General features: G+C 42.9%; 1 protein-coding gene and 1 long non-coding RNA gene across 2 annotated transcripts in view; one reads left to right on the top strand and one right to left on the bottom strand.

Moving 5' to 3' along the window:
• The window catches only part of LOC106022990, a 56,236-nt gene that overhangs the window by 17,094 nt on the left and 25,750 nt on the right, over positions 1-13,392 (bottom strand). Inside the window, exon 4 of the long non-coding RNA XR_005869490.1 lies at positions 6,026-6,567. This is a non-coding gene — a long non-coding RNA (uncharacterized LOC106022990). The remainder of the gene's footprint in view (positions 1-6,025; positions 6,568-13,392) is intronic.
• The window catches only part of Il20ra (interleukin 20 receptor subunit alpha), a 33,921-nt gene continuing 26,728 nt past the window's right edge, over positions 6,200-13,392 (top strand). The window contains exon 1 of the mRNA XM_013126943.3: positions 6,200-6,318. Within this exon, the coding sequence (XP_012982397.2) occupies positions 6,225-6,318 (94 nt within the window). The 5' untranslated portion in view covers positions 6,200-6,224. The remainder of the gene's footprint in view (positions 6,319-13,392) is intronic.

The raw sequence follows: 13,392 nt of genomic DNA, 5'->3' as shown, positions 1-13,392 counted from the left end.
AGCTGAGACAGGAGGACCATACATTGAGATACTCTGGGAGCCATTGTAAGACATACTCTGTTATAAAAAGAAAATAAAAGCTCATGAAACACTAACAATAAAAAGAAGATAAAAGTGTGAATGAATCACAAAGACATTCTAATTAATGTACAGGTTTATTTATGAACAATATTCTGTCCCGTTAATCTATTTAGCTATTATTATGTTAATATACAACACTTTGTCTTTTTGTCAACAGAACAATTACTTCCACCTTGTTCCCATTTAAGTACTTTAGTTATTTCTCACTCTCTATTTTCATATAAATTTTAGGATCCTTTATCAGTTCCTACAAAACAACCAGCTGAAATTAGGATTTTTATTTTAAATTGACATAAGATAGATAATGAAATTATCTATCTTAAAGCATACTAATTTCAGTATTTTCGTACACATGAATACATGTTACCAATCTTAGGTTAAAATACAAGCTGTTTCCAGAATTCCAGAAGAATCCTCATACTTCATATAGTGCCATCACACCAGAAGTCACTGTTTTAACTTCTATTATCACTTGATTTGTTTTGACTGTTCTTGACTATCCTATTAGCAGGACCATTGGTGGTCAGTGTTCTTTCGTGTCTGCCTTCTCCATTCAATAGAATGTCTTTGCATTTAAACACACATGCATCAACACAGACATACACTTCCCTGTCGCCACATCCATACATCCAATAATTCAATAAGACAGAAATTCAATAAGACAACCTAATTGGAAAAAGAAATCCAAACAAAACCGTCATGAAAAAGTATTTCCATCTAATCATTACTTTTTCACTTTCTTGTGGCAAAATATCTGACAAAGGTGACTTAAAGGAGGAGGAGTTTGCTTTAGCTCAGGGTTTGATGTCACAGGGTCTTAAGGCAGCTGGTCGCACTGTCTGCTGATGCTCTGCTTACTCTTTCTATGATTACTCATTCGGGGACCCTGTCACACAGGATACTACCCACATTTAGTGTAGGTCTTCCTCTTCCACTTAAACATCTCTGCAAATCCCCTCACTGACATGTTCTCAGAGGTCAGTGACCTGGGGATCCAGTTGGGATGGCAAGCAGCATTCACTATCACACTCCAAATGGCTAATAGATGTGTTCAACAGTTTCTATGCTTCTTTTAGCACCCTACTAGAACTAGACAGTAAGACCCTATTGAGGATGGCATTATGCGATTTGAATATATGTGTTTCTCTGTGAAACCAAAGAGGAACTGGACTGGGAGCTTCCTCCCTTTTAGCTGGCATTTGGAGTTCCAGAAGGTTCTGTGCAAGATGTTGGTGGGGATAAGCCTGCATCAATAATCACACTCAGCTGTATTCTCCAATACCATTCTGCCATGTAAGGTATATGTGTTGCTGTAGTAGCGGCATTATGGTTCCAGTGGGTAACCAACCACCTGCAAACTGAATCTGAGATCTGCCCCCACATGCTTGGTAACAATCACCCTGGTCAAAAACCTATGGCCAGAGAGGATACCAGCCCTATGGGAGCAATCTACTATTGATGCATCAATAAATGGTCATAGAGTTAAATAACCTTCTAAATATTTCTAATTACATCCTTAGACTAATGCAACAATCTGCCCTGGTCAGAGAAACCTCTTCTGTCAATGAGTGATGGTCAAACCAGAGACTCACAGCTAGTCAAAGCCCTAAACAAGGTGTCTATATTACCCACTGTAGGCCCAGTGAACATCGCAGAAAAGCGGGTGGAAGACTGTGAGAGCCAGAGGGTAGGAAAGAATGTGGTAAAATTCTGTCTTCTAGACACCACATGGCCACTGTAACCACAAACACACAGCAGCTATGAACACCTGTGTGTGTGTGTGTGTGTGTGTGTGTGTGTGTGTGTATGAGAGAGACAGAGAGAGAGAAAGAGAGGGAGGGAGGGAGGGAGGGAGAGAGAGAGAGAGAGAGAGAGAGAGAGAGAGAGAGAGAGAGGAAAAAGAGAGAGGTTAGTAGTAAAGGAAGAATAAAATCTGGAAAATACAATCACAATGCATTGTATTCAAGTATGATGCTGTGCAAAGTAAAAATTTTAAAACACTCTCAGTGATATTCATCATCAGAAAAATGCAAATGAAACCCACAATGGATACCATTACCTGCCTTCTAAAATAGCCACAGTTATGAAGTAAATAGGATGTCCTGGCAAAACTGTAGATGAAATTGTCTGCCGTAGCTAATAAGAATGCAAACTGGTACAATTTCCTTGGAACCCTAGTTTGGCACAAATTAAGTTAAAATCACATTTAGCCTATAGCCCTAAAATTGTGTCCCTAATTATATAGATGACAGAAATAACACATACATAAGCAAGTGGCATTTGCAAGAATGCTCGAAGGAGTACAATGGCCAAAAGACTCAAACTAGAAAAACGTCCTTAAAAACAGAATGGGTATGTAATGAGGGAAAGTCATAAAATGGATAATTCTACAGTGATAAGCAACAACATGGATGCTTTTTAAAAGAATTGTAAGATTTATTTATTTTATTTGCTTTTATTTTATGCATGTGTTTACTTGCCTGTATGTACGTGCACCACATGCCTTCCTGGTGCCCGTGGCAGCTAGAAAAGGGTGCCAGATGCCCTAGAACTGGAGACACGGCAGCTGTGGGCTGCCGTGGTGCTGCTGCTGGGAACTAAAGCTGCATCATCTGAAAGAGCAGCAAGTGCGCTTAACCAGTGAGCCTTCTCTCAAGATCTAACATAGATCACATCTGCAAGTGCAGGGTTACGTGAAAGAAGCCAGATATGAGAGAATACAGTGAATTATTCTAAGATGAAAGCTGCTAACTGGGCATCTGGCGTGGGAACGTTATTCGGCTCCTGGGCCTTCCCTGCATGGTGTTTACCAGCACGTTCACTTTATGAGGACCCAGAGATCTTTCTCTTTGTGTATTATGCTTCAGGTTACAACTGATTTTCAGGGCTGGAGGTTGAACACAAGACCTTGTAAAAGCGAATCAAGTGCTCTGCTGCTGAGGGTATCCAAGAATTACTGTTTTAAAAGCATAATCTATTTCTAAAAGATTAAATAAAATGGTTTTGTGGAAGAGTTGGTGGGATGGGATTCCATTGGATTTTAGGTATTAGATAAAATTAGCATTTAAACTGATGGTGTAATGTGAAAAATTGCTAAGACTCTCTAAATACCCACACAGGATGACAAGATAACTAAAGCACCCTAGGGAACACATAAGGCCCAGACGTATATTGCACTCCCTCCCCAGGACTTTCTTTTCTGCATTTGCATCCCACCCTCAACCTGTTACAAAGAGCATTATCTCACCAGGTTTCTCCTGTAACTGCCACCAGTTCAAGTGTACTTTAAAAGTCGTTGTATTTATACAGCCCTGACTCTGGCCTGATTTCAGGAATGAGCATTTTCCCCTCATTCACAAGGTAGTTTTCCATCTAGAAACCACAAATTAACAAGTACACATTTCAACTGACCTGTTAATCTGTAGTTCACACCTCAAAGACATTCGCTTCTTTTTCTTAATGTAAGAGACATACAAGGAAACTATTAAAGGAACAGACTTTGGAATGAGAGCAGCCAGAACTCCAGTTTTACCTCTATTGCTCTAAAAGAACAACCAGTCCAAGCCTGTCTCCTTTCTTCTATGCTTAAGTAATATGACTAATCCCCAGGATTGCTGGCATTAAAGGAGTCAGCACATGTCAAAATCTTAGTGTAGTATCTATGTGAAGAATTCACTAACTTTGTAGTATCCGTGTTATATATCATACCTGGTTTCTAGTTTCATTTCGGTTGCTGTGATAAAACACCCTGGAAAAAAACAGCTGGGAGAGGGCATTATCCTAGCTTGAAATTCAAGGTCAAGGGCCATCACTGTGGGTAAGGCAGGAACTTCTGTTGGCTACTTATACCACATCCACAATCAAGAGAGGTCAGAAATAAGTGTATGTATGTTCACTTACTTCTACCCTTTTGCACGGGGTAGAACCTCCTGCCTAGGAAGTAGTGTTGCCCATAATGGGTTCGGTCCTTCACATCAATTAACTTAAGACAATCCCACCTAGATACATCCACAGGTCAACCCAATGTGGGCAATTCCCAACAGAGACTCTCTTCCCAGTTTGCAAGATGCTAGCTTGTGTCAAGCCGGTAAAGCGGAGCATCATGCCTGGAAAATATTTAGGATTTAAAAAGGTGTGATTTGGGGTGTGTGTGTGTGTGTGTGTGTTGTAGTGCTTGAAGGTGGGAGTAGTGGGGTGCTGCTTTTCTGTTTACTAGAAAACCCAAAAACTCCTAGTCCAATGGGCTCCATAAGCTAAGATTTCAACATGATTAATGGTGACAGCGGCCCTGTAATGTAGACAAGTAAAATAAAATACCTGTGTGATTATGTTGTTTCACAGATCTTCGGAGGATACACTGAGGTTTGTTTAGCTTGGGAAGGACAAGGACTGCACTGGCTGGAATTAACAGATGTGGTAGGAGGTGAGAATGTAAAAGTACTAAGGTCCAGCACCATGAAAATACAGAAAGATGCCAAGGAAGTGCCCTAAGGTGAAAACAAGAAGTGAAACTCTTCTTCAGTTCTTAGGAAACATCACCGAGTCCCAACCTAGTAAATCCTAGAGCTACACTCAGCCTTCCCGAGGATGCAGTAAGGAATCCCTGCTGCGGAAAGGGCATTTCTTACAAGTGAACCCTGGGTTAGTCACCCACAAGAATCAGAGGATCTCCAGAGAGGGCAGGATCTAGCTGTCTCCCAAGAAATACCGATGTTTAAGTTAAGGAAGCGCCAGGTATACGTCCGCTCGAGCAAGCCCCTTTTAGGCTATGGATGAGTCATATTGAAGCAGAGAAGTTTACAAGTCCTAACACTTATAAAAATAGTGTATTACTAGCTTAGAGTTTTTCTTACGGTTTTCAGGAATTGCGTATGAATTAGTAAGAGCCCAGTTTTGGAGGAAGGACGAGAAACAGAATGATTTCCTTAACAGGAAGATGTCAGAGAGCTAGTCGCTGAAAAGGAACGCTGAGATTGAAACTGACTGAGTAGCTGATTGCACTGCGACTTCCACGCTTAATGCTATAGAAACAAAAGGACCTAAGGTCCATACACGGTAAAGGAACTTCACAAAAAAAAAAAAAAAAAAAAAGGAGATTCGGACCCATGAGAATTGAGTCTGACCAATGAGGCCGATTCTTCGAGAACACGAAGAAGCTGGAAACTGGGACCAAAGGCTGCTGGAACCGTTTCTGCCAGGGTAAAGACCAAAAGAGATCTACTAAGAAAACAGAAAATGAACAGTGAAAAAGGTCTGTCCTTCCTTCTCTAGCGCCCCTACCGGCGGGAACTAGAGGCGCAGCCGACACACCGGACCGGCTTTAACACTCAGAGACAACCCAACCTGGACTCTTGTCCTTTGAAACCGAAGAGAACAGGAATTTAAGACACTCCGAAAACTCTTGCGTTTCCAACTGCCTTCGCCACCAAAAAGGGGTTTGTTTGTTTTGTTTTGTTTCGGTTATAGAGACTCCTTTCTTCCTAAGGGCAGTTGATGCAAGTTTAGGGTCATTTCTCTTTATTTGTGCATTTACAACAGGAATCTAGGGAAGAGAGAGAGAGAGACCATGCCTGAGCCACATGGTTAATTTGTTTTCCGTTGCGCTTAATATTTACAACTACCTAGAAGGGACCGCTGGAGAGATCTGCTTGCAGATTTTTCTCACACTGTTTTCTTACTTTCTCTCTTAGTTAGGGGACCACCTCTCACAGGCTTGGGAGGCTTCAGGCCATTTGTTGGGTTTTGAGGTTGCCTCTGCCCCTCTGTAAAATGCAGAGACTCCTGACTTCAGGTGGCGAGGTGGAAGGACATCCTGAACAAGGTAAAGCAGGATGCCCAATAGTACCTTGAGAAATGTCTGTTTCACTCTTCCAGCATCTACCGGGATAACATCTGACATTTCAAGTGAGGGAGAAGACTATGCTGGGCCGGGATGAGCCATTACCTGCTTCGATCTCCATCAGTCCTTGAAGCCTGCGGATTCGGAACTGAAACCCAGGAAGTTGTCCTTGCGTACAGGGACACCTTGCGGGGAAGCCGTGTGTGATCGGCTGCCTCTGGACCCATCGCCCTCAATCCCGCTGGAGAGGAGCGCTGCAGAGGTCACGCCGCGTTCCCCGAGATGTGACCGGAGCTGATTGCCCATGCGCGCTCCCGGGACCCTGGCGCCCAGCTGCCCCTCGCTGCCGGGGCTGCTGCCCCCGCTGATACTTCTGCTGGTCGCTTCGGGACAGGCAGGTAGGAGGATCACGCCGCCAGGGCGGGGGCGACGGCCGCAGCGGAAGCATGGAGGGATCCTTGCCTGGAGACTAGCTCCGCCACCCGTGCTTCGGGACTGGGCTCTGGCTTGCTGGATCCGAGCTGGGGCTGGGGGTGGAGGGGTAGCAGTAGCACTTCTGAGTGGTCCATGAAGTCTGTGACCGTGACGTCGAGGGGCGGCTCGCACTACAGCTGTGCCAGGTCCAAGACTCCTAGAGTGTGCAGCTCCTGGAAGGTCAGGAAAAAGCCGGAGATCGGTTCCAAAGGGGAAAGCCGTAATCTGCTCTTCTGGGCACATTCTTCCCTCCGCGTTTGCGACATATACAGATATGTGCTCTTGATTTTTCAAAAATAACAAAACCCAACTATGACATAAAGCACTAGAGGGATTTTCTTTGTTGTTTTAAAGTTTAAAGTGTACCGCTTTGATTCAGAAAGACAGTATGATTCTCTAAAGAAAACATATATATATATATTTCTTCCATTTAAAAACATACTTTTTAAAAACGCAAGATATCTTACACGCCTCCCCTTAAGTTTTTAAAGACAACAGCCATAGGGCTTCTCAAAGTATCGATTGGCGTTTATATAACATTGACGCAGGCTCCTGTGCCATTCCATGTAGCCTGGAACTGAACAGCGAGGGAAAGAAAGATATCCATGAGGCTGCAATCTGAGAAAACACGAAGCTCAGCATGCTTTCCGAGGCAAGAATCGTGCACGCTGCCCTCAGAGCGACTGCTAAGCAGTATACTCTACACAAAAAGTTTCTTTGCTAACCTCTAAATTTATGAAAATGTATGATTGTATTTTAATAATCCCAGAGAACTCAAATGTGATGAGACTTATTCAAACACCACTGACATAAATTTGTTTTTTGGTTTTTGAAGCACAGTTAAAGTTTATTAGAAAAGGTTTTAGCAGAGTTTTAAATACAGACATCAAGGGAAATGAGAGACATATATAAATATGTATATATGCACATATGTGTGTGTAAACATTATGAGTGTATATATGTATATATGTGTGTGTGCACATATAAATGTATATATGTATATATGTGTGTGTGAGTGATTAAGGGAAGATCTCCAAATGTAATGTATGCAATAGAGTCAGCATACTGAATTTGTTTGGTTTCAATCAGAGAAATAAAACTTGCTCACTAACTGGACAAAGACAATGACATTAGAAAGCAATAATATTCCTAACTTCAAAGCAAAATTTGTAAGCAAACACACACACAGTGCTTTTTGATCCATGGGACAAAGAAATTTTCTTGGCATTTAACATGGAACTGTCTTCCATAGACACTCTGAGGGCTACTAGGAAAACCAGTTAGAAGGTGGGTTGGATGCACAGACACCATTCCTAAACTTAATTGCTTAACTGTCAGATAAGCCCCCCCTGGTCAACCAGAACACGGGCTTTAAGAGTTGAATGACAAGCCACTCATGGGCAGACAATACTTTAACTTTTGAACTTTTTCTTTTGCACACAAATTCAGAGCGACACAACAGGATCAGGGCATATAATGCCAAAACACCCAAAGAGAAATTAACATGGCATGCAGCACCAACATTTTATACAGATCTTGATGTTTCGTTTAAGGTAAACCATTAAAGGAGTTGTGCGTGTCTCCATAGTTCCCTCAGGCTGGTGTAAACCCGTTATTGACTCTCTGGACAGAGGTTTTTCCAGTTTATCCCTTTGGCCAAACAAAGTGGGTCCTATAAATAACCTGTATTTTCATTGCTGTCTACACTTCTCTATCTCCATGAGGATAAGGAGCTCCATGATGATGCTTTAACAGAGTTTACAATACAATGGCCAACATTGTACTAACATATCTTAAACCTATAAGAGACTGAAAAACAACGATTTCCAAGGACAGCATGTCTCTGTTCAGAATCCCTCAAGGGCTTCCATTGCAGTGTTCTGTGTGACCTGCTCCCTCTTCTCTCTCCAGCCTTACTTTAATTGCTCCTCCTCTGTTCTTTTTCCAGTTCCCAGAGCAAGGCAAATGCCCAGGATCCATTCTTGCTGTTCCTTCAGCTAGAATGCCCCTCCCCCACCGGCACTGGCTAACCCTGCTTATAGCCTGCATCTCACCTCAATGTCACTCTCACGGAGAGACCATTCGTTAATTTCCAACGTGGAAATAGACTCCACAGGACTTACTGGCCATCCTACCCAATTGATGCTTCTTTGAGTCACCCTCCTGCAACGTTGGTACAGGATGATTAATTCCCTGCCCCCTGCTTGAGCGCCTCTCCCACAGGAAACTCACTACCAGCACCCAGATAGGCAAGATGCCCTGCCAACTAACTACTAAGAAGTCCTTCCATAAGCTAGCACAACACTTGCTCCCTGCTATTTCCATCCGTCATTTGTATTTCTTTTGAGCTGATGAAGTCCCTCAGGATAAGGAAAACGTGTTCTCGTTGGGGCTGTAGCCACTTCTGTACTCTTGGCTCACAGCCTCTTATGTGACATTTGTGCCGTGTCCCCTCTCTGTGTTATTTTTCATGATGTCTTCCAACGCATTTGTGGCTTTTGGGGCTCTCTCTACAGAGCTTAATGGAATGGCTACCTTACTAAACAAGGACCCCAGGCAGACTGTGCTCATATTATCTTAATTTCTAAGACCTACAAGGCTTTCTTCTCATCTCTCTTGTCATCTATGAGACAAACTATGACCAGACTCAGAATTTCATATCAGTACAATTTCACTTGTCTGGCAGAGGTGGCTTCCTGCTTGCCTCTTGGAGTATAGAGAAAGCGTGGCTTAGTGTTTTATCTAGAATTCCTGATGTCTGTGATGGTGGGCTGTTAGTACAACCAAGACACTCTCCAGGAAAGAAAAATTTAATTGATTTTACACATTATCTATACCCAATTCTTCCTGCTCTCTGAGGGTGGTAATCACATTCCATCTTGAGCCCACCAAGGTGGTGAATTTCATCACTCTCTGCCCACTGCCTAGTCTGATGCCAGTTCTGAGGATGGAAATAAACAGTCCGTCTTGTCCACACTTGTCCAGTCACACTTCATTTCCTCGTGGGTACATTCCAACTTCCTCTTGAATGGGAGTCAGAGTCTCCTTCCACGTAGCTAAAGAATAAGAATGCTTTGCTGACAATGGATATTTTCGGCAGTTTGTATATATGTTTCCACCATTTAAATTTCTCCTTTCCCTACTTTGTTCCCCCCACATCAGGCTCTGCCTTCTTCCAGGTGAGCTAGTAGTTCTTGCAGAATTCTCTGAAATAAACCACGTGCTCTTTCTGAGGGAATAGAAAAGTACATCAATTTTTTTAGGGCTGCCACAACACACTGTCACAAGCTGGGGGACTTAAAACCACATAACTTTATGGCTCACAGTGGTGGAATCAGGAAGCTCAGGTGCTAGGTGCCGGCAGGGCTACTCTTCCTAAGCACGGGGGTGGGGTGGGCTCCACTGCATGGCTCTCCCTCTGCTTTCAGCTGCTAACAGCATCTGGTGTTCCTAGACTTGAGGGCACACTGCTCCATCGCTGCCCTGTCTGATCTCGTCTCCAAGTGGCCACCTCTCAATGTCCCTTCACGTGGTCTTCTTGAAGACTGTGTGTGCCTTCCTCTTTGTTCAAGTTTTCCCTTTTTGTATAAAGATTTCAGCCCAGCCAATTGACCATAAAGGCCATGTTTACAAATAAGGGCAGATTTGCAGTACGTGTGTGTGTGTGTGTGTGTGTGTGTGTGTGTGTGTGTGTGTGTGTAGGGGCATTAGAATTTCAGTTATTTCTCTTGGGCAGTACAGTTCAAAGTCACAACACCTACCATATACTCCAAGGTGACAAAATCCATAGGCTTGGCTTCTCCAGTGAGGAAAACAAGGTACTTTCAGCTGCGTACACAGTATCCCTTCCTCGTTAGCGCCATTAGTGGTCTGTGTCCACTACTGAAAGGAAGTTTTGTGGATGTGTCACACCTGGAAGGCTGCACTGAGAGGGTTGAGAGTAGACACAGGGTCTTCTCTTGTGCTTTCTGTATCATAAGCTTGAAGGACTGCTACCTCGGCCTTTCAACAAAGACTCGTGGTGTCCAGCTCCCTGCCTCAGGGAAGCTCTGTTCTCACACCTCTGCCGCCCATCTCTGCAGTTAACTGCTCCAAATATGTGTGACGCAAAAATACCCACTTTATTGCAGACCAGCTCTCCCTCCATTTTATATTAAAATATATGTGTTGCAGAGTGTCTGCTAAATTACTCCCTAAGTGCTCAATGTGTTATTTAAGGAGAAATAGTTCATAGACTTTAGGTGTCAAACAGAACTGCATGTACAGAGAAATGAGGAATCTGAGGCAGTCAGATTACACAAAATGAAATCAGTGCAATGTCCTAAGCATGCATTCTGAGTTCTCCCGAAATTTAAATATATCCTCACTCAATGTGATTTTTAAATAATCTCATTTACCCACTTATTCAGCGTCATTCATTCATACATGTAGGAACTATTCTAGGCTCCTAACTGAACAAGAAATAGACCTTCTCTTTATGTACTCTCCAGAGAAAGCCAGAAAAGTTAGGGTGCAAACATCAGAACTGAAGGGGAGAGTCTCACAGACATACAGAACAAGACACCTGATCTAGTCTGAGGGCAAGGTTGGCGTCCTGCAGGAAAAGCCTTACCTAACACGGGGATGTGGCAGCTTGAATCTGAAACGTGTCTCAAATGTTCTCCCCTGCTTGTAGGCCTGTTCTAAAGGCCTTAGAGCTTGACGACCTGCGTAGGCTAGCAGAAGTAGATCAGTAGTGGTGGGCCTCATTACTGACCCTGGTTCCGGCCTGCAGTTTCCACATCCTGGTCCATGCCAGGTAGACAGCTCTTGTTTCATGTTTCTGCCTCTACAGCAGAGCTACGACCGACCCCCTCCCCGAACTCCAGCTTTCCTCATTATCCTAAACAGAAACCTCCCCAAAACCCTGATCTAAAATAATGCCTTTCTCTCCTAAGTCCTTCTGTCACCACGATGCAAATGTAACTCAAAGAACTAACATCACATTCTCCCTGCCTCAGAAGGAAAGATGCAACAGAAGAAAAATGTATCTCAATAGCAAAAGAAACATTAAATGCTTTTAGGAAAATGCATATAAATTCAGCAAATAACCAAAACAGTTTCCTATATATTACATCAGATACTTACAACTCAATATACATCTAATCTTTTTTAACTTAAATATTTGCAAAAGGGATGGGCTGGGGCTAAGTCCCACAATAAATGAATCCTATCTCTAAATTACCAAGTACTAATATTCTTTTTCCCATACATTTCTTACTTACAAAACACATCTGAACAAAGAAAAAGCAACAACATAGAGAGAGGGTGCTCTTTCTGAAACTGGTGGTTACAGAGTGGGTAGGAGTCAGGAGCTCTGTGGGTAGAGACTGACCTCGAGGTCATTGACAGACTCCACAAGTCACTGTGTCTGCAGCCCACTGCAGCACTGAATCAAACCACAGACAGTTATGAAAGGCACACGTGCTAAGATGTGGTTTTTAATAAAGGTGCCGTTTCCCACTTCCTGCTCCAACACAGTTTTTGAAAGGCCCTGCTAATTTTAATGAAGCCGTGTGCAGTGGGTGGCTTATTGATCCAGTTTCCACCCTGTTTCTGGAAAGTTCTAACACTGTCAGTGAAGCAGCAGGTTGGCTGAAATTAACATCTGAAAACTCAGGTCACCCCTGGCCCCAGAATATATTTGGAAATGGGATCTTTGTGGATATAACTTGAAGATCTCATGACTCAGTCATTTTGGAACCAGGCTGGACTGGGGTACCTACAGGAAGACAAGAGAACTCTGACAGGCCCCATGGAAGCAGAGATATGCAAAGCTTGAAGTTATAGCCACCATAAGTCCAGAAACCCCGTGAGCCCCAGGAACTGGAAGAGATGGGAAGCAGGCTTCAAAGAACCTTCAAAGACTGCATAGCAGAAGACGCCTTGATTTGAGACATCAAGCCTCCAGAATTGTGATAGACACATCTTTATATCTCAGAGTCACCCCTATGTGGTACCTTACCTTGGAAGTGCTAGGAGACTGCCCCTGGCCTTGGATATTGTCTGTGAAGTTCATTTTGCTAATTGCTTCTATGGTAATATTCTCATTTTTGGGTTATGACAAAATAATATAAGTACCTCAATTAGCCAGCCCTCTTCAAGGCTTATGCAGCAAATGAACCCTCCACCCATTCATTTTATTGCATGAACTATACAGCTTCCCTAATGTATAATTTAAGTCCAAAAAGGTCTGCCCCTCATCACATACACTCTCAAAAACACCAATGGTCTAGCTTGACACTATAGAGGAGAGCTAGTCTAGAGACAAACCATCCTCCTTTCTAATGGTACATGGGATGGTAGTGTTATGGTTAAGTCTAGTGGTGGTTAACCTTCCTAATGCTGACCCTCTAATACAGTACACAACATTACAGTAACCCAGTCACAACATCATTTTTGTTGATACTTCATAACCATAAGTTTGCTACTATTATGAATCTTAATGTAAATGTCTGATATGCAAATGGTCTTAAGTGAAAGGGTCATTTGACCCCACAAGTTGAGAACCCCTGAGTTAGTCTGAGATCTATCTATTAGCCTCATTTCCTTCAAAATCTAAGCCAACAGTGAACAGAAGTAGATTCTATTGATGAACTTCTGGAGAGTTAAAACAAAATGGAAAGGGCTTGGACTGTGTCGCATTTCAGCTGTCAAGGACTTTTGTGCATCCACTGAGATGGTTGTGTGATTCTTTGAGTCCATTCATATGGCTCATGATATTTATTTACTTGCATAAGCTGAACCACCGACTAAGCAGACTCAGTGTGAGTGTGTGTGTGTGTGTGTGTGTGTGTATGCATCTGTGTGTGTTTTAAAGTCACACAGGACAATCTTTATTATAATTCATTGTTACAAATAGGGGTGGGAAGGAATCTGCTTTCTTCCTTCTCTCTCCCCCTACTCCTCCTTTGTCCATCTTTTCCTTTTTTAATTACCTCATATTTTATTTCCAAGTA

Source organism: Mesocricetus auratus, unplaced genomic scaffold (assembly GCF_017639785.1).
Source record: "Mesocricetus auratus isolate SY011 unplaced genomic scaffold, BCM_Maur_2.0 Super-Scaffold_100018, whole genome shotgun sequence".
In the NCBI taxonomy this organism is placed as follows: domain Eukaryota; kingdom Metazoa; phylum Chordata; class Mammalia; order Rodentia; family Cricetidae; genus Mesocricetus; species Mesocricetus auratus.
This window is presented reverse-complemented; position numbering and strand designations above follow the sequence as displayed.